A 23,629-nucleotide genomic window follows, 5' to 3' on the forward strand; every position below is an offset into this window, starting at 1 on the left:
CCCTATTCTTCAGAAATACCAACTACTTCTATAATTTCCTTGGTACTTTGTTGCTGATAATCAGGAATTAGAAAAACCCTCTTGTACTGCTATTGAACAGACATGAACAGTGAGCAGTCTGTGATACAAAGGAGATATGTGAAATATTTAGGTTCTGATTCCTCTGTATGTCCAAACTCTGCTCTAATACCGTGTGCCTGTATTAAAAGTTGAATGCCTTTTATTCTAAGGCCACCAAAGGTTAAAACCTACTGAAAACTCTGTCCCATGAGTATCTCTGACAGGAATTCCTGTTTACATTATGAGAAGAAGGAGTTGTTGAAACTGATTGTCGTGGTCTGACATAGCTTTTTTTTTCCATTTTTGTTGTAACCAGCAACTGCTTTAAGTTCTCACATCTCAGAGCTGAACATTGTTGTGCAAGAAATAATGGTAGCAGTCTTCATTAATTTCTTTTTTATCCAAAAATGCAGGAACGTGGGCAACCCAACTGGAAGCTAGTTGGGCCACAGGACGTTTAACTCTTTTCAAATAATTTTTTTTGCAAAGTGCTTAATTTAGCTTAGGCTTCTGCCTTTCAAAGTTTTCACAGATATCCGCGGTTTATTCCTTTGTAAAACAAAAGTGCAGTAGAAAGATGTGGGGGTTTACCTTGATTTCTAATTAAAAACAGAATCACAGGATAAGCTGAGTTGAAAGGGACTTGGAAGGGACCCACAGGGACTATTGAGTCCAACTCCTGGCCCTGCACAGGACCATCTCCCAGGATCACACCATGTGCCCAAGAGTATGTCCAAATGCTTCTTGAACACTTGTCAACCAGAAAGATAATTTTGTTCTGGTTACAGTGAAGTTCTTCTGTAAGGGGTTGGACTTCTTGTTTCTTCCCTCAAACTCATGTTTTTTAATTAGAAAATACAATAAAAACCTGTCAAATTGTACTGAATGTCAGTTCAGCAATTACTATTTGAAGTAATTTTAACCTCATTAAAATAGAGGAAAATTGTGCTTTGCAGGATTGCCAGCAATGATTCTTCTGAGAACATTACAGTAGGTTTAAGCAAGAACAACTGTATAACAGTACTGAAGTAAATTCAAAGATTCATTACTGTTAACTTCAAGGATCTAGATTTTATCCTAAGCGTGGAAGCTTGGTCAGAGAGAGTTAAAAAGAAAAGCATACCATGAGCCATCTCAAATTCATGTAGATATTTCTGTAGTCATGGTGATTCAGCTTTTTCTGTAACCATCTTACATGTTATTCTCATCAAACAAGAAATTCAATTTCAGAATCACTTCAGTTATGTTAGTTTAAATTCATTTTATTAGGGCTTTATCATTCTGTCTGAGGAGAAGGAATCCCTGTTTTGTCTAACCTTATGTATGGCTGCCTAAAAATATGGAAAAACCCCCTGGGTGTGTGAGTATTGTCCTGGGACTGGAATAACAGGTTTCCATTTTAAGCATAGTGTACTGCTTTGGAAACCAGTGTGTTCTGAGTACTAATGATGGCATTCATAGCAACTCTTCTTGTGGTCTTTAAATTAGTTGAAAGTAAATTTTTGAAGTCTTTGGTTCTGAAAGCTTTGGATACCTAATGGTGTTTTGAATCATGGTCAGAAGTCATTCTTAGCACAGTCTTTCTAAATTACTGTCTTCTAGTATGGGATCATTTCTGCCTAGTGATAACTTTTCATTGATGTAATTTGTAGGTGTTAAAATGTAACGTATGTTTGTTGCTTGGCTGTAATGTTTGACATTATATGGACACCTAACAGCAGTATGCAAATACTCACATGACACAGCTGTATTGTGAAAATATTTTTTCAAACAGATAAAAAGGTGTTATGGGGAGGATTGTTCTGTTTCTTTCTTACCAAGAATTCTTTTTGTTTATTTGTTTTTCAGATAATGGAGGACAAACTTTAGCAGGGGGGAATAACTGGCCGCTGAGAGGGAGAAAATGGACCCTCTGGGAAGGAGGAGTGAGAGGTGTAGGCTTTGTTGCAAGTCCTTTGCTGAAACAAAAAGGTGTAGAAAGTCATGAACTCATCCATATCTCTGACTGGCTGCCAACGCTGGTGCACCTTGCTGGAGGACATACCAATGGCACTAAGCCTTTGGATGGTTTTGATGTTTGGAACACTATCAGGTAACTTTCATGTCAAATCACCAAGTCATCATTCTGGTATGAGAAGAAGTTAATCAGCCCAGGAAACAGTACTGGAATGGGGAGGGAAATATAACCCGTTCCTTTCCTGTAAAAGAGGGAAGGTATAAATGCAGTCAATTGTGCTGTCTATGAGAGAATTATCCCGGTAGCAAATGAATACTGGCTGCAGATACAAAGCCTTCATACAGCTTTAGCTTGGTATTTTGAATTTTTCAGTATGAGCACAACAGCTCACAAGCATGGTATACATTCTGTGATCTTGAAGTAGGCTAACTGATTTTGCACAGCATTGAGTACAAGTTAGTAAATTTTATGGACCAAACCCTGCTCTCTACAGAGCTCAGTTAGGTGTGTCTGCAGTATGCGTCTGGAATTGGACATATGGGAAATCTGTGCAGACATTAAACTCACTGAACATGGATCCCACTTTGCTGGTTTGTTAGCTCAGTACAGGAATTGTCAGGCTGGCTCACAGTGTAACCATTTGCAGAGACCTGTGTCATGCTGTCCAGTGTCATGAAAAGCCTTTGAGATCGAGTACAAAGTACACTTGACCTGGTTTCTGAAGGTCGTGATGTTGTGACTGATTCAAGCAAGCTGAAATACTCAGAAGCACAGTGCAGACATGCTTAGATGACTGGAAAAAGAGGCAACATAGCTCCAGCTGGGTTATTTCAATGTTCTTTTGTTCCACTAAAAAGGATTACAAAGTCCTTAAAACCTAAGTTTCTGCAGAATTTGAAAGTTCTGTGACCAGCCTTTAGTTTTGCAAAAATTGTGTTGGTTTAAATTCCTTTGTTTCTTCATTTTCTATGCTGCATATAATGTATTCATTGATAGGGCTAAATCCTGTTGTCTGTCTTTTTAGAAGTTATATTTTTTAGTACGTCTTTGAAAATAGTTTCAATTCACATAAGAGTAATTTAGGATGGAAAGTTCAGTACTGCTAAAGCAGAATAAAAGGACTAACAATTCCATTTCCTACATGTAATTCAGTTGAAGATCAGTGTTCTGTTTCTTTTGGTAGCCTTTGTTCTGCTTTTATAGCAGGTAGATCATACCATATTATGTGTGTTACCACCTTTTGTCCCCTTCTTTTTTTGTGTGTCTTAGTATCCTAGACTGGGAATTGCAAGAGTTAAAAGCAGTTCCTAAACAAGCATGAGCAGGAGTGCTGTCTGGGTTAGGGACTGAGATGAGAAATTGAGAGTTAGAGTAGGCAGATTTGAACTCGTGTACCCATCCATGGATCAATCTATATGGATCTTGGAGTGAAAAATAAAAAGCAAAACCAAACCAAACCCCCTACACCTCCCCAGAACTAAACCCCATGTCTTGAGTTCAGAATTGGTTTGTCTATACCTGTAGCATTACCTGTTTGAAGCTGGTAATCTTGATTTCATTCTTAGTGTTGCCTGTGTTTCTAAAGAGCTAAGGGGTAGTTTTCTGCTGTAACTGGAGTTTACAGGGAGCTCATGGCCTTGTGCCCAGGTGTACTGTGTGGCTCTCTCCCAAGTGGAAGAAGATAACCATATGTATAATTGAGGCCAAGGATCATTAACTGCCAGGAAGGAATGGAGACTCCCATCCAGCCAGAAAGAGTAAAATGTTTTACTTGTCAGTGTTCCTGTGGGGAAACTTAGCATCAGCAAGATCCAGGGTACACCTACACCATAGACTTTTCTTCCAGCTACCATTAGAATTCCTGCCTACTTCAAGTTCAGTTTCAACCATGTATTTTTGCAATGGATTCATCTTGCTGCCATTTTGTATTTCTGTCTTTGTAAAGGGAATGAATGCAATCTTTACTGGCACCGCCAGGGAACAGGTGGCTACCAGTGTTTTTCAGTGTGTCAAAGAGAGGGCCTCTGTCTGGACAGGTAACAAGTCAGGTTTTCTAACTGTTAGGCTATTCCTTGGCTGACCTTGCAGCCAAAATGTCAAATTTCACATGATTTTCCCATGTAATTGGGATAAATGAGTATATTAAATTTCATGACCATAATTCAAAAGGTCACTTGAATATTAGATAGCAAACAATGAAGGTATAGTGCCCTTTTGGTGATATCTGATGAAAAGTTCAAATATGTTGCTTTTATGGGACCAAATGACTCAGAGTGAGTGAAATTATAACTTGCTAAGATTCTAACTCATTTGAAAAAGGAAAATTAATCACTGTGTTACGTCTATTTTTTCAGTACAGTCTAATATAAATAAATGCATAAGCTTCTTGTGATTTTTTTTTGGGGAGAGGACACTTTAATCCTGAGCCTGCTGGTTCATATATGTGTAATCTAAAGGAAAAAGATCATAAATTTGGAACCTTGATTTAGGTATTCAAAAGAATATACGGGATGGTGCAGATATTATCAGAAGTCAAAAAAATATTTAATCTATTTCAGTGATGTCTGTCTATTAATGATCAGTATTTTAAAAATGAATTCTTAATATGATGTTCATGTAATACTAAAAATATAATCATATAATGCAATAATTTATAATAAATCTTATACTACTGAAAATAACTATGTATAAATGTAATATACTGTAGAAATAGGAACATATATTCAATACACAGAAATTCAACATAAATTTTTAAATGCTGTCTGAAATTCTAGACCAAGATGAACTTTCTATCATGACTTTAAAGGACTGGTAGTCCAAATTAGGAATCACATTAACATGACACCAATTAATATTAACTACTTGTAGTGCAAAGAAGTGCTGAGAGTCACATGAGAGCCAAGTGTTCCTTTCATACCTTGTCTACTTAATTCTGGCCTGAAGAACCAGGAGACAAATAATGGTTAGGAGGAAATAGCAGGAAAATGTGATGTTCAGGAACACACATCTTGTAGACAAAAATACCTTCTTTTGGTTACATTCTTAACCAAAAATACATTCTTTTTGGTTACCTACTATTAAGTTTCTGTCATACAGTGCATGAAACTAAGAAAGTACAGTGTTTGGGTTCCCACTGTTTGAACTCTTAGGTAAAAATTTGCATGATACTTAAAAGCTCTTTGACAGGGATTTTAACTCAAAAGCTTGTCTTCTCTTTCCAAATCCATCTGCTGATCCTTTACTGTTCAGCACTGTATCAGTGAAAGACTTAATAAAAGAAGAACATTATTTTATTTGAAATAGAAACTGAAATAGAGCAGGTTTTGCTCACACTCTCACTGCCAAACAGTCTTACTCACCAAGAGGTGTGTGTGTCTGTGTGTGTGTGTCTAGGAAGTCTGCCCAGCCAGACTCAGGGGCAGAGGATTTCAAGCCATCCACCTGGCATCCCCACAGCATGATGTTTGTGAACTCATGGGCCCAGCATCTGTTGCTGTGGTGCAAAGGTCCAGGGATGCCAGGTGTGAAGTCCTTCAAGCTTCTTCTGTGCTCTTTGTTGGTTGGTAACTGCACATGGGTTCCACTTATGCCTGTTTGTGTCCTTTTGATTCTGCATCTGTGTCTTGCCTCTGTGAGTCCCTGAGGGCCATCACTGCTTTGCTTCCAGATGCCCCTGTCCAGTGGAACTGGCCTCGATGTGCTGGGGCTGTCCTGACGTGCTAGTCTGGATTGTCATTAACATGGGTCATTACAAGAGCCCTTTGCCTGCTCTTGTGTTTATGATGTTGTCTCACGTGCAGATTTTACCACACTTTCTCCATCCATACCTATCTTGACTATTTTTCTCTGCAAAATTTTGTTGCAGCATATAATTAAACCAGTACTATGTAATTTTTATTTTCTCCAAGTACATTTGAAATGAAATGTAACTTCTTCTTTGATGTCTTTCACTTCTTTTTGCAAATAACTTAGCATGATGTCATTGTGTCAACCCCTTTTTAGATAGCTATCAGATCTTTCCAGTCTCAGGTATCAACATTTTATAAAGGTTCATAAATAAATAATAAATCATAGTAGATTTCCCTACTATCTTGCCTTAGGTTATCATGGGTAAGACAACAATATAGCTCTAAAACTGTGTATCTATTACAAATAATTTCTGAAAATACGGTGATAATATCGCTGATAGATTTTACAAAAATGTAGTTGAGAATAGCAAGAACGATACTAAAATGCAACCAGTCAAGGAGTCTAAATTGTACTGCATATTTCCAAGCAAGTATCACAAAAGACAGTTGCATTTTTAAGAAACATCTGTTCTCCAGATGCTTACTACTCTCTTGAAATAAAGACACTTGGCAAAGTAGTTTCTCTTTGGTTGATACACTTTTTTTTGATACATCTTTATTTTCAGCACTGAATATCTAGTGTGTCCATGCTCAGAGAACGTATTTATTTTGCATTAACAGAAAAATGGAATTGTAGACCACATGACGCAGTATGATAGGCACTGAGAGATTCAGGATTAAATACAGTACAAGTAACTATTATTTTCTCAAAGCTTATTATTAAGCAGAGAGTTTAAAGTCTTACTTATATATTTTGTAAGGCAAGTTTCATTTTTATACTTTTATAATGTTGAAATATCATAACAGATTGGGTGGAGTAAATGAAGTAAGATCAGCTTGAATTCTTCTGTACTGAATGGGAACATTTATTTTAGAAATCAAACACCTGTTTAAAAAAAATTCATTGTTGTGATATACATTAATGCAGAAGAAAGAGCAATGTAGAGCTGAGAGTATGTTCATTTCCTGCATATTGAAATATAATCATTTTAGGAAAACATTAAAAATAAGACCTAGAGAAATATGACAAGGTTATAAAGACTCAGATTTTGCTTAGTGGCACTGAGAATGTTTTTGTGCAAGACAAACACACTTACCCCTAAAAACCTTGGATTTCTTGCCAAGGACACCTTCTGGCTGTTTAACAACAACAAAAGTGAAAGAATGCTTGTAGATCTTTGTGCTGACTAAGGAATAATGGGGCTTTTGGTATGTTTTAAGAACGTTGCAAATCAGAAGAATGAACTAGCTGATTCTCATACCATCACTGAAGTTAGGCCACATGCTTTCATTAAGCTGTTCTTACATAGAGGACTTTTGAAAAACAGCAGCTTTTAGCTATTTAATTAAATATTAAGGATATATCTTAATTATTCTGCCATCTGACAGGGTAGAATAATAACCAGACAATATAAAAAGTTCCTTATGTTTAGGGGGAGGGATGACGTATTAGGATATTGAAGTTCTAAAAATAAATATTCTAAAATTAAAGCCTTGTAAGATATGGTTACCCAGGCAGTTACTAAAATACAAAGGCAGGTTTCCCTAGAGAATATTATTGCTTTGTTATTGTAGCTCTCCTGGCTAGACTATATTCTTGATGCAAAATACCCTTGCAGAACATCTGCCAAAGTGAATCTGTAGTTGCATCTGTGTCTCTGTGGAGTTTTGTAAATGGAAAGGAGGGCAGAGTTAAGGCACTTCCAGGGAAACTGATCTCTTTTACAGGCATAAATTTCCTATCTATTGTCTCCAGAATGTTGTTTCTGTTTTCCTGATGTTTTTTGCTGTGAGGCAGGTGGTTTTTTCAACATGCAATGCCAAATTTTTTGGGTATTGTTTTGTGATATATGCTGGTTATGAATATCCATGCTCTGTACAACAAGAATTACTGGGGTAGCACTCAAACTGAAAAGCAGTGCTGTACTGTCACAGACATCTTTTCATTAAAATCCTTTCATTAGGATTTCTGCTGAGAAGCTGAGAAGCTTCAGCAACAAAATGTAAACAATGGTTATCTGCTGCTGTAGAATGCATCAGGTGCGTCTGTGATTGGCACATCTTGGATGTTTACAATTAATGGCCAACCACAGACCAGTTAGCTTGGACTCTCTGTCCGAGACACAAAACTTTGTTATTCATTCCTTTCTATTCTTAGCTTAGCTAACCTTGTGAGAAACTTTTCCTTCTATTCTTTAGTATAGTTATAATGTAATATATATATCATAAAATAATAAATCAAGCCTTCTGAAATATGGAGTCAGATCTACATCTCTTCCCTCATCCTGAAAAACCCTGTGACCACCGTCACACTGTACTGTGGTAGTAGCTCCATGGAGCTTAATGCTGTGATGCCATAAGCTTCAGGGAGTAAATCTGATGATTACATATAAATCACATCCAAGGTACTAAGAACAGTATTCTATCCCAGAATAAAAATGGATTTAATAATAATGGCACTGCTGCATGAAAAACTTATATTAATACAAGTATAATCTTTATTTTTTTCATTCTGTCAGCTGTAATGTAAATAGCCATGTTTAGTTTATAATATCCACTGTCCATGTTAAAATTTATAAAGGAAGTTACCTTCAGTCTGCGTGAACACTATGAATATGTTTGGTATAATCATAGGCTCACATGGAATCACAGAATAGGCTGGTTGAAAGATCATTTAGGCCAGCCCTCATGCCTTAGACAGGGACATCCTCAACTAGATCAGGTTGCCCTAAGCCCTGTTCACCTGACCTTGAATGTTTCCAGGGATGGATCATCTACTACTTTTCTGGACAATCTGTACCATTGTTTCACCACCCTCATCATAAAAAATTTCTTTCTTGTATGCAATCTAAATCAACTGTGCAGCAGTGCAAAACCATCACTGCTTGTCCTGTCACAACAGGCTCTGCAAAAAGGTTTGTCCCCATCTTTCCTGTAGGCCCCCATTAAGTACTGAAATGCTGCTGTGAGGGCTGCCCAGAGCCCTTCTCTTCTCCAGGCTTTACAAACCCAACTTTTAGCCTGTCCAGAAAGGAAGGTGCTCCATCCCTCTGATCATCTCTGTGGCCTCCTCTGGACTCCCTCCAGCAGGTCCCTGTCCTTCCTGTGCTGGGAGCCCAGAGCTGATGCAGCACTGCAGGTGGGCTCTCAGCAGAGCAGAGCAGAGGGGCAGAATCCCCCCTCTCCCCTGCTGGTCACTCAGCACTGCGTGAATACTGAGCAGCACTGTAGGTATATTGAATCTATAGAGATGAGAAGTAAATAGGAGTTACTTAATTGTGCTGTATTTGACTCTGGTGGAAGATAGTGGGTTACTTAGCATAACTCTGGTGGTTTCTTTCTTTTCAAATATTCTGGAAAATTCAGATACAGCTCAGAAACTGAAAGAAAACCTTCCCGGTTTTTGCAGTGTTTGCAGAGTCAATCACAGGCTATAAATTTGAAACCTAGTTTAACTTTTGCTAACTGGTTCTTGTTACTGTTACCTATGAACAGATGGTGAAAGGCACACTTGAACACAGCTGTCAATGGAGCGCATAGAGTTTATTAAATCTAAGATAAAATTTGTTTTAATAAGGCAAGCATTCTTAAATTAAGAGTGTGACTACTCTATACACTTGGCGGGAGGGGGCACAGTTAGCCTTTCACCCAAATTTTGGGAAAACCCATTTTTGTGGCAGTTTCTATACACTGAATTACTAAAATTGTAGCTTAATTAATGTAATTCCTCTGTATTAATTGCAATACTATATTACCTGAATACATTTAATCTTCTAGTTCTTCTTGATAGTTCTGTATTCCCTCAAAATGTATCATCCAGAAATGTTTTTAGAAATGTAACAGAAAAATATTGTTTGTTACTGCAAAATTTAAATTAAAGGTAAATACTGTTTAATGATATATAAAATAACTATAAAATAGTTAAAATAATTATAATTTTTCTTATGTCTCCAATGAGTTTTATATTACCTGAGTTTTTATTCTTAATGTCAGGAAACTGAGGGGCCCTGGTTGAATTTTTTGTGTCTTAAGTTAAGCTCCTTAGTGAAAGAAAAGCAATTTAAATTATTTGGAAATTTCTGAAAGGATGTATTTAGGTTCACTGTCAAATAATAAGTTATTGTCGTGTCTTTATGTAGACATGTTTCTTTCTAATTATGTCTTCCTACTCATGTTGCCCTTTATAAGGAGTAAATTTCATTTACTCAGTTTTTTAGGTCTGGGATTTACTTAGGTAAGAAAATTTATGGGTAAGTTCAGAGGCTTATTCCTCACCATCTCTATTGTACTGAATGGCTAGAAAAAGAAGGATTATTTTCTTTTTTAACACAACAAAATTCTAAGTATCTAAATAATTCTTGTGACCTCAATTAGAAATCAAAGGTGGTTTTTTTGTGGGATAGCAATGCTTGTGGTGTTTTTTGAGGCACCCAGCCATAATGCTTCCAGCACTTGTTCAGGTAAGCAGAGAGCATAGCAAGTGCTATGCCAGCTTATGCTGTGAAATTTGACTCTTAAAATTGGTTTTTGTAAAACCCTGCTTAGGTAGGGCCAATTCTGTACTCAGTAAACTTATAAATAATCTAAATAAACACCACCACGAAGTTAGGGAAAACTTGTAGAGGCAAAGGTTGTTGCTGCTCAGCCAAGAAGGAATATTCAGATTAAAGTTGATAGTAATCAATTCAAAGTTATGAGCTCACTCGCTATTAAGATGACAAAAAGCATTAAAATAAAGGATGCAGAATCCTAATGAGCTACAGGAGGTAATTAACATTTCCTTTTGAAATCTCTCTTAGTGAAGGAAGACCTTCTCCCAGGGTGGAACTGCTGCATAATATAGACCCCATGTTTGTGGATGATTTCCCATGTGAGTATGCTGAAGATTTATTAAACACACAGTTTACCTTCTGAACACTTCTTGTCTTCCATAAGTGAAATATTTTCTTCCAGGTGAAACAAAATACAGTAGGATGCCTTTTGCTTTTAAGTAAATAGCCTTAAAATACAGAAACATCATCCCCTGGATGGTGTAAGTTCTTCAATGTGATCAGCATGGGCTTCCTGTTTCAGAGAGCTCTGAAACACTGCTGAGTAATGAATAAAGTACTTTGGAACATGGAAATGTTGAGGAGCAGCTGTGTGCCTGAGGTGCGCAGTGAGGCACACTGCCAACAACCCTTTCCAAACCCTCTCTCCAAAGTTCCAAATGAACTGCTTGCCCTAATACATCTTGATACAACTGTAAAATATGACCTTGCAAATGGAAAGCTTGAGTTTGTGAGGAGCTGAGAAGTTCCAAGATGTGTGATTGCTTTTGTTCCATAATCATGTGGGTTGGATCCTTAATGCCACAGTCACATGAATTGGAGCTGAACTTTGCTAATTCTGTAGCTCTTTTTAAGCACCATCTGTTTTATGATTCAACATCACTAGTTTGCTAAGGACTACAAGCTTTTCAAGCAGACATTTTTTTCATACAGAACATTGGAAGAGGTCCCTTCCAGTGTTTTTATAGCATTTCTGTATTTCATTATATAAAGAAGTAAATCCAGGCAGAGAAGAAGTAGTGCAATGGAGACAGTGATCTGTTGCCTGCAAGACAAATACATGTTGTGCTGCAATAACTGGATGGAAATGGGTAAGATGGCCTTGTGCAATGCACATCTGGTTCTGTGACTCTTTTCTGAGAGGGAGCAACATTGTCCCTATCTAATGCTGACTGGGCAGCATTGCCTGCAGATAGTTCTTACATGCTGGTTGAATTAAGGTGTAGCTACACCAATTTCCCTTCAGAAAATGCTTAGTGAGTCACAGGATTCCTGTACAATGTTATGCCTTGGTGAAATATTCTCAGGCCTACTTCAGAGACTGTATTTTCCTTGTGGAAATAGCCTGTGATTGAGTTGTTTGAATAGACAAATTCCTGGAGTAAGCAGACGGGGGGACAAGCAAAGGAGGTTTTCAGGAACCTGAGCTCTTAGCAAATGTGGCCCCAAACTGCTTCCATGATGCCGTGCTCTGATGATCATTCGCTGTTCGCTACATGTATCGTGTCCTTAGTTGTGTGCATTGTGTGAAATGTGGGCAAGAAGGGGAGCTGGGGGTTCAGGAGCTGTAGTAGGTGCAACTCTTTTGCTGTATAAGATGCGGGTTTTAAGAATCAGGAGCAGAGGAGGTTATGTGCATGCCTGTAAATTTACAATGTTTTTATGTGCCTTTCAAAACTGCAGTAATTAAAAACAAAAACTGAACTTTTCACTGACAGGTTCTTATGCGCCATATAGCATTTACCTGTCTCTTCTCAGCACAGGCCTATTCTTTCAGCAAATTACTTTGTGCCTCCTAGTGAAATTATGCTTAGTCATATAAGGATTAAAATTTCTATTTAATAAGCCTGAGTTCTATTTAAGCCTGAGTTATTAGGAGTAATTGGATATGTATGTAAGTCAGCTGATTTTTACTTGCTGTCTGTTTTTCATTTGTTGAAACTGAACAATAAATTTAGAATTATTATCTAGAAAAATTATGCTAGTATCCCTATTATGGATAGATTAGTGAGACACAAAACTTGGAATATACAATGATTTCAGATTTTCAGCAATTCAGCAATCATGGTTCTCTTCATGTTTTGTTGGTTTCCTTTTTTTTTTTTTTTAAGCGTCTTAAACTGTCCATGCACTCTTCATGTCACCAAGATGATTAACTGTGTCACTCTGGAGTCTTGCTCTTTCCTTGACTCTTTATTGTTTCCATGTCATAACTGTTTTGACATTGGAGTACTCTTTTGCCTATGGTGCTAAAATGCATGTTTGCAGGTTTTGCTGGGTTCTTTCTAAACTCTGGTATAACCTTTTACCCTCTTTATACATATTTTGCTCCTGTCCTAGTCTGCTTTGAAAAATCATATCACCTAAATTATCCAATGTCAGATGAACTATTGCTGTTATTCTAATAATTTCTTTTTAATAGAAATTTGAATTAGAAAGTGAAATAATAACTGGAAGATAAGATTAGCCAAATCTTTGGGTTTGCAGAGTACTGTAAAACAGCAAATAGGCAATTAAATATTAGGATTCTGTTAAATGTAAGCAAAAAAGGAATTTTCAGGTTGTTGTGGTTAATCAGGCAAGAAGACAGTACTGTTGTAGTTGGGCAGATGTAGTTGGGCAAAGTAGAGCATTAAGTTACTATTTTACGTGCACTCAGGGCAAGTTCAGTGTTCCTGAACTCTTGAGTGGTTTTGTCTATAATGTATACCTTCTTTCACCATAATATGTTTTTATTTAATGGATGCATTTATCTTCATCTTTATCAGAAAAACCTGATTTTATATGTATGTATAGTAGCATGAAAAATGGGATGCCTTATGTAATTAATAGAGTTTTTTAACTGAAACAGGAAAACTGAGCTTTGTTCTGTTCAGATTTTTTACGCCAAAATAAGCCCTCCTTCAGGGAAGAATTTGTGCAAAAGACATTAATTAGTTTAGTGACAAGTCAACTGTTACAGCCAAATATGCAACAGCATGTTAAGTTAAAGTAGTAAGACATGGTGTCTTGATTGCAGAGCTAGCAATGTCTCTGCTGCTGTGGTCTGTTAGCACTGACCTTGGGCTGTGTGTTAATTTACCACTTGTGGGGTAACAGTGTATAACTTTTCAATTTCTCAGACTGAGTGCTGGTTTATGATCTCTGAGCATCAGCCGGGGTTACTCCAGCAGATCTGATGAATCTGCTGATCAGCATCTGCTTACCTTCTTGCAGGACCTGATGTGCAGTGGCAAACACTGTAGCCCTGCAGTAGTCTTGTATCATGTACTGCACGTCTCCTGTTGTTAATAGTAAAGAGCACAAGAGGAGAAACACTGTAAAATAGTTTGCCTGCAGTTCCATTTTACAAAAAAATGCTTAGGCCTTATTTCACTGGCTCCTTCAAGTAGGTCATCTTCCTCAGAAGGCAGACTTCCTTCATTCAGATATAGACTTTTCCTGTGATCTGACACACATGGGCAGTGTTTTAAACTTCATTTTTTTTCATGTTTAGTACTAAAAAAGGCAATCCTCTCCCTGGCCACAGACCTTGCCTGTAGCCTCCCTCTGACTTGTGGCAGCCCAGTGGAGTGGTTGGAGTTAAAAGCAAGTTTTCTCTTAACAAACTGATCTGGTTTGTGGTGCAGACCTGCAACTATGTACTCATGTAAGAGCATACAGTGGAATGAAAAACTAGAGTGTGATCTCCAAAACTAGGATGAAAAGAGGGGTGGGTTGTGGTCTTTGGGAGTTGCAAAGCCAGTCTGGGGTTAGCTGTTGCCAGGATGGCCAGCCTGTCCTCTCCCTTTCCTCTATCCTTCCTCCTTCGCTTGTCTTAGATGTAGAAATCACATGGTGGCAAGATGATTTTTCTGTAGATCAGCTTTCAGATTGTTTTGGGTAGCCAGTCAAAAGAGGAGGAAAGGTTTCTACCACATCAGTGAGCTGAATCAACCTGCCCTGTAGCTGTGTGACGAGGAGCAGGGGATCAGTGTGTGGTTGGTAGCAGATGGAGGATCTGGCCACACTTGCTGAGATCGGTTCTGACCACATTGAGAACCTCAGCCAGAGGCACTAGTTTCATGGAGTTTAAGCTAGTAGGCTGCTGCTGCTACCACAGAGGATATCCTGACTCCCACAGTGCCTCACCACTGCTCCCCTTTCTCGTGGGTCACCAAAACTACTCACAGAGCTGGGCTATGAACCCGATCAGGATACTGGTTCAGATTTTAATAATCCTTTTTCCCTCCCTCCTCTGGATGTATGCTGGATAGCCAAGTGTTCATTTTGCCACAGAGACTGGGACCAGATGGAGTTTTGAGGGACAAGTGAGACTGATTCCTTTGACTCTGAAATTAAACCCTGAGGTTTCTGTTTCATGATACATGATTAAGTGATCCAGCAGGTTTCTGCTGGGGATGAGCTTTACCTTCTCCCCTCCCCTCTCCTAGCCACATGCTCTTGGCGCTTATTTTGCATTCATTTTGGCACTTCTTGGATACCTCTGTGAACTGATCCAACTTGCTAGCCGGGTTTTCTTCTGTCATGTGGGTTGAATCTGCACATTGGAGGGGCTGATGGATGCCAGCAGCAACCCACGGGGGGGCAAGGAGGGTGTGTGGTTGGAAGAGGGGAGGCAGAGGGGGAGGCAACCCTCCTAGTACTGTCTGGCTGCTTCTGGAACAAGAACCCCACGGGGAAGGAGTGGGAAACCACATCTTCTGGCTGAGCCTTGCTGTGCTAAATGAGTCTGGTGAGCTCTGCAGATGGAGCTGGACCCACACACCTCAGAGGTGATTGCTCCTCTCCCTCCCTGCTAAAAGCCATTGCTTTCCTCTTTCTGATTGTTTCTTCATCACACTGTTGATTGTTTTCAGAAGTGATGAGCCTACATATCAATTGCTTGATGTCAGTGTAGACTTCTAGTTTACTAGAGAGTTTACTATTATGTAAATTTGCTATGAAAAATCTACTGTCTTTCAGATTTGGGTCTGGAACATCCACATTTTCTGTTAGGTTTAAGGATTTGGTAGTAAAATAAGAAAATTAAAACCAGAAAGCTGAAATTATGTTGAGAGTATGATTTTCTCTGTAATATATAGGTTAAGAAAGCACAAATAAAATGCATAAAGTAACCTAAAAATTGCATCAGTAAAAAACCAGATTTACATACATTTGAAGAGAGAAGAAAATTGTTTTGTCCCCTTTTTGTGAATTTTTCCTTAATAATAAAAAAAAGCCAAGTTTTTGATGGTTTGGCAGCTGTGCGGATGACATCAGCTCCTCCATTGTGAAAGATCTCCTGTCTTTTAAACAGCCTTATGGCGTTTCATCAAGATTTGGTGATTCAGCTAAATTAAAACCCAACTGGTTTTAAGTCTCAATTCCCCTAACTGCTAAACCAAACTTATTTTTGACCACAATCATTGCTAGATGGCCTGTCTTGAAGCAGCATTGAAACTTTATATCCCACAGAAGGCAATTTTATTTTGAGAATCAAAACTAAATGACATGCTGAAAGGAAATGTACCCTTTAATTCAGAGTTGTTAATCAGAATCTGTCAGTACACACTGTATTAGCTTTAATCTGACTTGCTAAATTTATTAATAAATTTGGTGACTTTGACAAAATCTTGTGGACTACATGTGTAGCATCACTTTCTCTTCAAAAAGAACTTGAATTTATTTAAATTAGAAAGATGTATTCAAAATAAATATGTTTTGGGTGGCACTAGATTAGGCTGAAAAAACTTTTACCTTCATTTAAAATTCCAGACTTAACCATAAACTAAAACTTCAAAGGCATAATAACAGTGTGGATTACTAATTGTTGTCAATTTATTTAGAAGATATATCTGTTCAGAGGGAGACATCCAAAACAGAGAACTTTTAAAAACATTTTGTGATTTTCCCCCAAGCCTTTATTTGCCTAGAGCAAAATTATTCAGTTTTTACATTGCTCTCCTTGACATTTGAAAGAAGGCATTACCTCATATATTGCGCTATTAATTGCCAAAATAAATGATTGCTTATAAAGGGCTAGATCTGCTATATGCAAAATGAACATATAATATATTACAATAGAGAAATCTTTTCTCTTCTGGGACTGATGTGTCATTTGTGGATATTAAAATCACATAATAATGCCTGTAGCATTATATATTATATCCATACATATACTAAAATGATTCATCTTAGTTAAGGAGTAGACACTCCAGGGTCCTCTATGTCCCATTTATTACTTATTTTGCCCAGGTGAAAGATGATTCCTGAGAGTTTGTAGGACAGAAATCACTTCTTCTCCCATTCTATGATCTAGCTTGTTTAGAATTATTTAACAAAAAGGGAAAAAAAAAGAAAAATAAAGTGGGAAAAAAGATTGTGATAATGGAGTTAATCAGCAGCAGCAGAAGGTGCATGGATGAGTGTGCTGTGTGGGTGTTGAATGGGATAAATACACTCCATGTCTGTGACAGGCTTAAGACACAGAATCTCCTCTCGGTCAAAATCTTTGCTTGTCCAAATTACCATTTTTCTGCAAAATTGTACATGCGCATTCTAACCATCTGGACTCTGTTATCTTTCCATTTCAAGAAAATCATAAGTTGCAATGACCCCCTGGAAGCTTGTAGGGCAGGAGTTGCTAACATAGGACCCTGGATCCCTTGGCCGCTCCACGCAGTGCACGTTATGCTGACCTGGCAATTTTGGGCAGAGTTCAGCTCCACTCCTTAATGGGAGGCTGCTGTTCCAGCTACCTCTGCTGCCATTCACATCAGAGATAAGTGGTGTTTTTCTTTTAGCTGTCAGCTACGTGAGTTTCTGGGGTGTACCTCTTGCTGTCAGGAAGTTTGGGCTGTGGTTCTGCATTGCCTTGGCACTTAGCCCATCTGCATCTCAGCTTGAACCATCCATCCCTGCAGTATTTAATACTAGAGGATTGCATGTTTGGTGAGCCTCATGAATACTAATGCCCATGTTTCCTCTGGGATGTAGATAATCTCTTTTAGAATTTTGTAATGTTAGGTCACTTGATTAGGTGTGTAATGCAAGTATCATGACAGGAATCCAGAAATCCCTCTAAACTGCTTTTTTATGCTTCATTGTATTCTATAATTATTTGAGCATAATACTAGCATTTTATGTTTTTATGCAAGTCTTGACGTAAATGGTAGATTGCATTTTTCAAATTAAATATCTCCGAGCCATAAACCTGCTAAATTTTAACAGAGCACACATTCTTAGAGTTGCTGTTCAGTTCTCTTTACCTTCAACACAGCATCCTTACAGTGATGCAGATGGAGTTTGGGTGTTTCACATATAAGGCCATCACAACAGGACATATCTTCAATAATTCGTAAGTTCCGTACAATCAGTAAAAAATTGTTTCCTAGAAAAAGTAAGATTTTGATTTTTGTTTCCCTTGTTTTCCCACTGGAAGTGAAAGTTTAGCATTTCGTTTTTCTGTCTCTCTTTTTGTAATGTTTAACATTGTTGACTATAATATTAAGTTTGTTCTTATTTAGAATAACTTCCTTTTTTTATTCTGTGGTTGTCTAAGAATGTAGTTACTCGATAAGTGATTCACCTAGCTGAGGTGCACTAGGATTTTTTGCTGCCCTTGATGATTCTGGGTTTAACTCAATTGTTTGTATGGTGTGGTATTTTTGAAAAGAAATAATATGTTCTAAATAATATGTTCTCTAAAAGAGAAGGTGAATGCTTCAAATGTCTACTCTTGTTGAAATTAAGTAGAATATGTATTTTGAAAGGTAAGAGACTGAATATGATATTCTAGTATAAATCTTTCCTTTGGAATCAAATGTTGCTATGATAAAACTGACATTAGAATTAATAATACTAGATCTAGATCTTCATAGCATTTAACTAAGTGAATTAAGATAGGTGAGCTTCACTCTTTAAGTTTGTGTGCAGCTCTACTCCTTGTGAACGTGATATCAGGAAGTTACAGTGTCTCAGGGCTCATCCGCTTCTTAAGATCAGTATTCTGTTCGTTCTCCCAAGGTTAAGGTCAAGGCTATTCCTCAAATGTTTTTATTTTATAAAAATAAGAGAAAGACTCAGAGTTTTGTAGAAAACTCATTATTGCCATAAAGCAGCAAAAGGTCACAAAATGTCTTTCCTCAGTGAAGTGGCAAAGCCCTTTATTTCTTTGTTAATTCATTGTCACAGTGTAGGTTGGAAGAGCCCTTGACATTTCCAGAGTTTCCTTATTGAGGTGAAATAATTGCTCTACATGTCATGGTTGAAAAAAAGAGGAATCAGTACAAAGTACATGCATGCAAAGGTCTTGTAAGCTCACAGGGCCATCTGCATTTCAAAGTGGCTGTACCAAGATTGTTCTTCCTTCTGGCATATTTTCATGAACTTTCACATTAATTAAGGCATCAGAACTACAGATACTTGTGTAGCTTCAGAAATGCACCTTATAAATGGGATAAGCCAATATAAAAGTTCTATTACTATAACTGAAATAGAAAAATCACTTTCTACTGTCTGTGAGCTATCTTTCAGACAACACTGTAGAATAAGTATTTTATTCACTACAAACATGAAGGAAAAATTGTTGGTTTTAGAAGAATGAGCAGAGGAGCAAAAATGAATTGACTTTATCTGGGTGAAGACATAAAAGTGTAGATGGAAGAAGATGCCTCAAGTGACTTCAATCTTTTCAAAATATGTGCAAGACCTTCTTTCTGGTGAGGAGAATTTTCTGTCTGCTGTAGTATAGACAATCACCTAAACCAGCAATCCACTGAGTGCAGCAGGCCTAGAAATAGCTGTGAAGGACTTGTTCCACTCTCACATTGATAAGTGTTTGTTTTATATTGTGAAGAGGGAAAATGTTACTTAATTTAATAGTGCTATTCAAAGCTACCTTGTAATTTGAGCTTTGATTTCCATGAGATTTTTTGTCTTTGGTGCTTCATAAGAAGGCAAAAGTCTAAGAAGCACTAATGAATATAATAATTAAAAGTTTGTTAATGTACAACAAGCAGTGTCTAAACAAAAACAGTCTATTTCCAAACAAGATACTCTTATATATACTTTCTTTAAAACAGTCTAAATGACGTGCTGGGGCTTTGATATTTAACTTTTCCACTATGAAAAAGAAGAAGAGTCTAAGAGTTATGAAGAGTCTAAATTAGATGTATTTTTTGAAAATACAGTAACTTCTAAATTTTGGCTTTATTGAATGTTAAGATTAATATCCATAACATTTTTTCCTGCCCGTTTCTCCATCTCTTCCCATTTCTCCATCTCTTCCCAAGATTTTACTTGTGTAAGTAAGAGGTAATTCAGAGACAATACAGAGACAATGAAGTTGGTTCAAATCATATATCCTATGAAAGTATATATCCTAAGAAAGAACAGTCTATACATTTGTAACATTATCCATTATAACCACGAAATTAAAAACAATTGCTGCATTTTTGTGAAAAGTTACTCTAATTTCATTTTTGAGTTAATTGACTGAGATTTGCTGAAGTTCAGCAGTTATCAATAAAGGCCTTACGATAATTGATAAGAGTATCAAACGGATCATAGTGAGACTGGCATTTTTAGCCAGAGCTGATTATACTTCAGTTGACTGAGCTGTCTGTTGGAGGGGAGCCAAATTCACGAGCTGAATCAGTTGCTGGAGGAATATGAATTATATTCATGCTAAGATAACAGTATGCTCTTTGCCAAAGCAATAGGGAGAAATTCTTAAAACTCCAGAAGGAGTTTGCTTTGTTTTGTGTATTTCTTGATGAAAACTAAGTGACAGGCTCCTCCACCGAATCAAGTCTAGAAAAAGGTAATTCTTGTCATGAAGTTTCCCTTGTATAAAATGCTAAAACTAAACTTGCAGTTTGCACCACCAAATTTATAATTCATCCAAGTGAAACACAGTGCAGAGTTTTCTGTTTATGGTCAAGGTAAAATTTTGCTTGGGGAATTCTTTCTTACTTGTGTTAAAGACTTTTTCTGCTTCTGTAGCTATAGGGGACAGAAAGTTATAAATGAAGAGTTATAAATTTTTGGAGAACAGCCATGTGTTTTCATGCTGTTAACAAACAAATGTGGCATTTTAAAAAACCTTATGTTTATGAATAAAAGATATATGAAGTCCAAGTTTATCTTCCAACTGTAAAAAATATTAACTGTAACCTTTGTCTTTTAGCTTTTTTATTTCTTGATAAGATTTTCTTTGAAAATATAGTCTTATCTTGTAGGTGAGAAGTTGATTCATCCTAGTGGTTTAGGATTTTAGGGAATTTAGTAATAAATTATATTACTACATTAGAGACAGTCCAGATTTTCAGTGTATGATTCGGGGTATGATTCAGGCTTGATTTAATATTCATAAGTGGAAATGAAAAATGCAGTACTTGCCCTTCTCTTGATATTGTAACCTGTGGTCTAGAGTCTATAATAAAAAACTTCAATCATGTTCAATATATTATTTCCTGAATTTCAGAAGGGAAAAAAAAAATCTCATGTTCATGTAAAGCATGTTGGTGCTTAATTGAAAACATAAAGCAAAGAAATTAAACCATAATGGAAGTCCATTGGCATTTCTGACACAATCTGTAGTTTTATTCTGTGTGCAGATGAACAATGTAGATGGTACCATTTTTTAATTTCTGAAAGCTATTTCTCTGTTCATTTGTTCCTTCATTAAACTCTTCTGCAACCTTTTCTGTTTTCCCCAGATCCAGGTACTTAAAAACTGGGAAATACCGAAGGAAATCTGGATTTTTTTTTTTTTTTGTGTACCATTCTGGTTTTTATAGTGTAATGTAGAGACCTGGGATTTAAAATATTTGTAGACTGTCTGCAAGTCAAACTGTAGGCCAGATCACTTGCAAATGAAAACCACACTGTGCCTACAGAATGTTTTGCTTCTTGAATGCTTCAAGAACATGTATATCATTGAAGTAAGATTTACAGGATAGTAGAATGTTGAGAATTCATTACAAATGGTGTACCCGCTAACTTTCCTTACTTACTTATATAAATTGAAAGGTTTGTGTACAAATTTGGTGTTAGTGGAAATCAAAATAACCCGAACCCATCTGGACATGCCATCACTTATTTTCTGTGTTTTCATTAATAATATTTGTATTTATTACATGATGTGAAATGTAAAGTACAGACTTCCACAGAGCTGGGGAGAAATTTCTCCTGGAAGATGAGAGGTCACTATTCAAAACTGTTTGTAACAAAGAGAATAACTCAGATGGTTAGTGCTTTTGGTGTGGCCTGGGAATTTCCTCAGGGAGGAAACTATTGGACAGTTGGAAAAATGCTGTTGGAGAAAAGTTCAGAAGATGTGGTTGTGGAAAGCAGTGCTAACTACAAAGAAGAGTTACTGGGTGGCTTCCTGAGTTTCACTGCAGTAAAGTTATAGTTCATTTCTTGACTTTGTGTTCCCATGTGTGGCTCCATGTTCATATAAAGGACCAAGTGTTTGGTTACCTGTTACCTGAAGTCTGCCTTCATTCTGCTGTTTCAGTGCTGCAGGGAAATATATTTAAGTAAACACTGTTTAGATTTTCTAGAACTTCAGAGCATGGTGATATGGGTTTTGGAGCAGGGAAAATTACTCTGGAATTCATTTTCATCTGCTCATCCATAAGACTCAGTTTTTGGTATTATTCATAGCATTGTGTGTTCTTATTTTCTTAAACTCTTTTGAGTTTTGAGAATTGGTAAATCATGTATTGGCACTTTTGTTTTGATTTCATAATCATTTTTATTTGAGGAGTTGATTAAAGCTTATGTGTTGTTGCCAGAAGTGATTGTTGTAAATGTAAATTTACAACAAAAAAAAATTTGCAACAAAAAGCCTTTCATATGACCGTTTTGTGGAAAACACTTTGTGTCTACTGAACTGTATGGATGAAGGGGAATTTAGCTTCATTTATTTGATTAAGAGGAGTTGGTAGGGTGTAAATTCCTTGTTTGTTACTGCTGATGCTTAACCAGTCTGAACCAGAGCCCAGTGGAATTAATGGAAAGGTTCCCATTTGTTTCAGGGTAGATTTTTTTGAAGCTCTAACTGACTTCCCACTGTTCCACAGTTGAGCATTAGTAAGGCATGGGAAGCCTGCCAATCACGCAGAATTTGAGTGTATGCATGTGGTGAGATTTCTAGGAGGCTGAAGACTGCTGTCATGAGGGTAATTTTTTTGTGGAATTTGATAATATTTAAGAAAGTTCTTGATTTTTTTTTTACCTACACTTCTGCCATTGTAGCACAAAAGTGGGGCAAGATGATTATAAGGATTTTGCATTGTTTATTAGGAAAGTAATCATGTGTGATATTTTTAATTTCTTGGGTTTTCTTTTTTCTCTTTACTGGGCAACATGTAAATAAAAATTTTAAATCTTGATAATAGCATCAGATAACTTAGCTAAGAACAGAAGCTTTTATTTTAATGGAAGCAGTAGGAGAATGATTCAGTTACCATTTTTCTGGCAATACGTACAAGGTGGTGGATACAATAGGAATTCACTGGATTATTAGAATAGTATGTTGAATTTAAAGATGATAATGAAAATGCTAGAAAATAGTCTCTTTCTGTTTGGGTTTCATATGTAAGTGGGTTTTGGTTTGCCAGTCCCAGACTTCTGTCTGGGGATCTCCTCTGTGGTTTTTATAGCCTACTAATCAGATCACAAGAGGCAGGGAGGCATATACATTACCTTACTATGGAAATAATACTCGTTACTGCTTGTTGGTTTTAAGTCCTAGTGGAAGTAGTCTGCATGGATTGGTTCAACTATTAAGCGGAATTCTACTCTGCAACATATATGGAGTTGTTCACTTTTCTCTAATAAAAACATTTTTACAAAATAAGGAAAAATTTTTAATGTCTTAGAGTTTAATCTCAGCAGAATTTGAACATCTAATTTATTGCCTTGACATTTACCATTGCCAGGTGACACTACCTTTTGAAAGCCTGTCTGCTAAGAGTGTGAGTCTTCAGTGAGTTGATAGCCGCTATGCACAAGATTGAATTATTTTAAATTATTTACAATATCTTTTTTCTTAACATATGCATAAGTGCCACTTCATTCCCTAAAGCTGTCTGTCAGCAAGCACTAGTGTCTGTAGTTCAGTAGTTTCTTGCTGTCTGCTGTGTGGTGCAGTCTTGTAATGGCTGTGTCCCTTGCTCAGGGTCTGTGTTTGAGAGAAACCCATGATGGGAGCTTCTTGT

General features: G+C 37.0%; 1 protein-coding gene across 1 annotated transcript in view; it reads left to right on the forward strand.

Annotated features, from left to right (window-relative positions):
• The window catches only part of ARSB (arylsulfatase B), a 63,840-nt gene that overhangs the window by 24,978 nt on the left and 15,233 nt on the right, over positions 1 to 23,629 (forward strand). The window contains exons 4-5 of the mRNA XM_031062182.1: positions 1,909 to 2,152; positions 10,665 to 10,735. Coding sequence (XP_030918042.1) covers positions 1,909 to 2,152; positions 10,665 to 10,735 — 315 coding nt within the window. The remainder of the gene's footprint in view (positions 1 to 1,908; positions 2,153 to 10,664; positions 10,736 to 23,629) is intronic.

The sequence above is a fragment of the Geospiza fortis genome, unplaced genomic scaffold (assembly GCF_000277835.1).
Source record: "Geospiza fortis unplaced genomic scaffold, GeoFor_1.0 scaffold201, whole genome shotgun sequence".
NCBI classification, from domain to species: Eukaryota; Metazoa; Chordata; class Aves; order Passeriformes; family Thraupidae; genus Geospiza; species Geospiza fortis.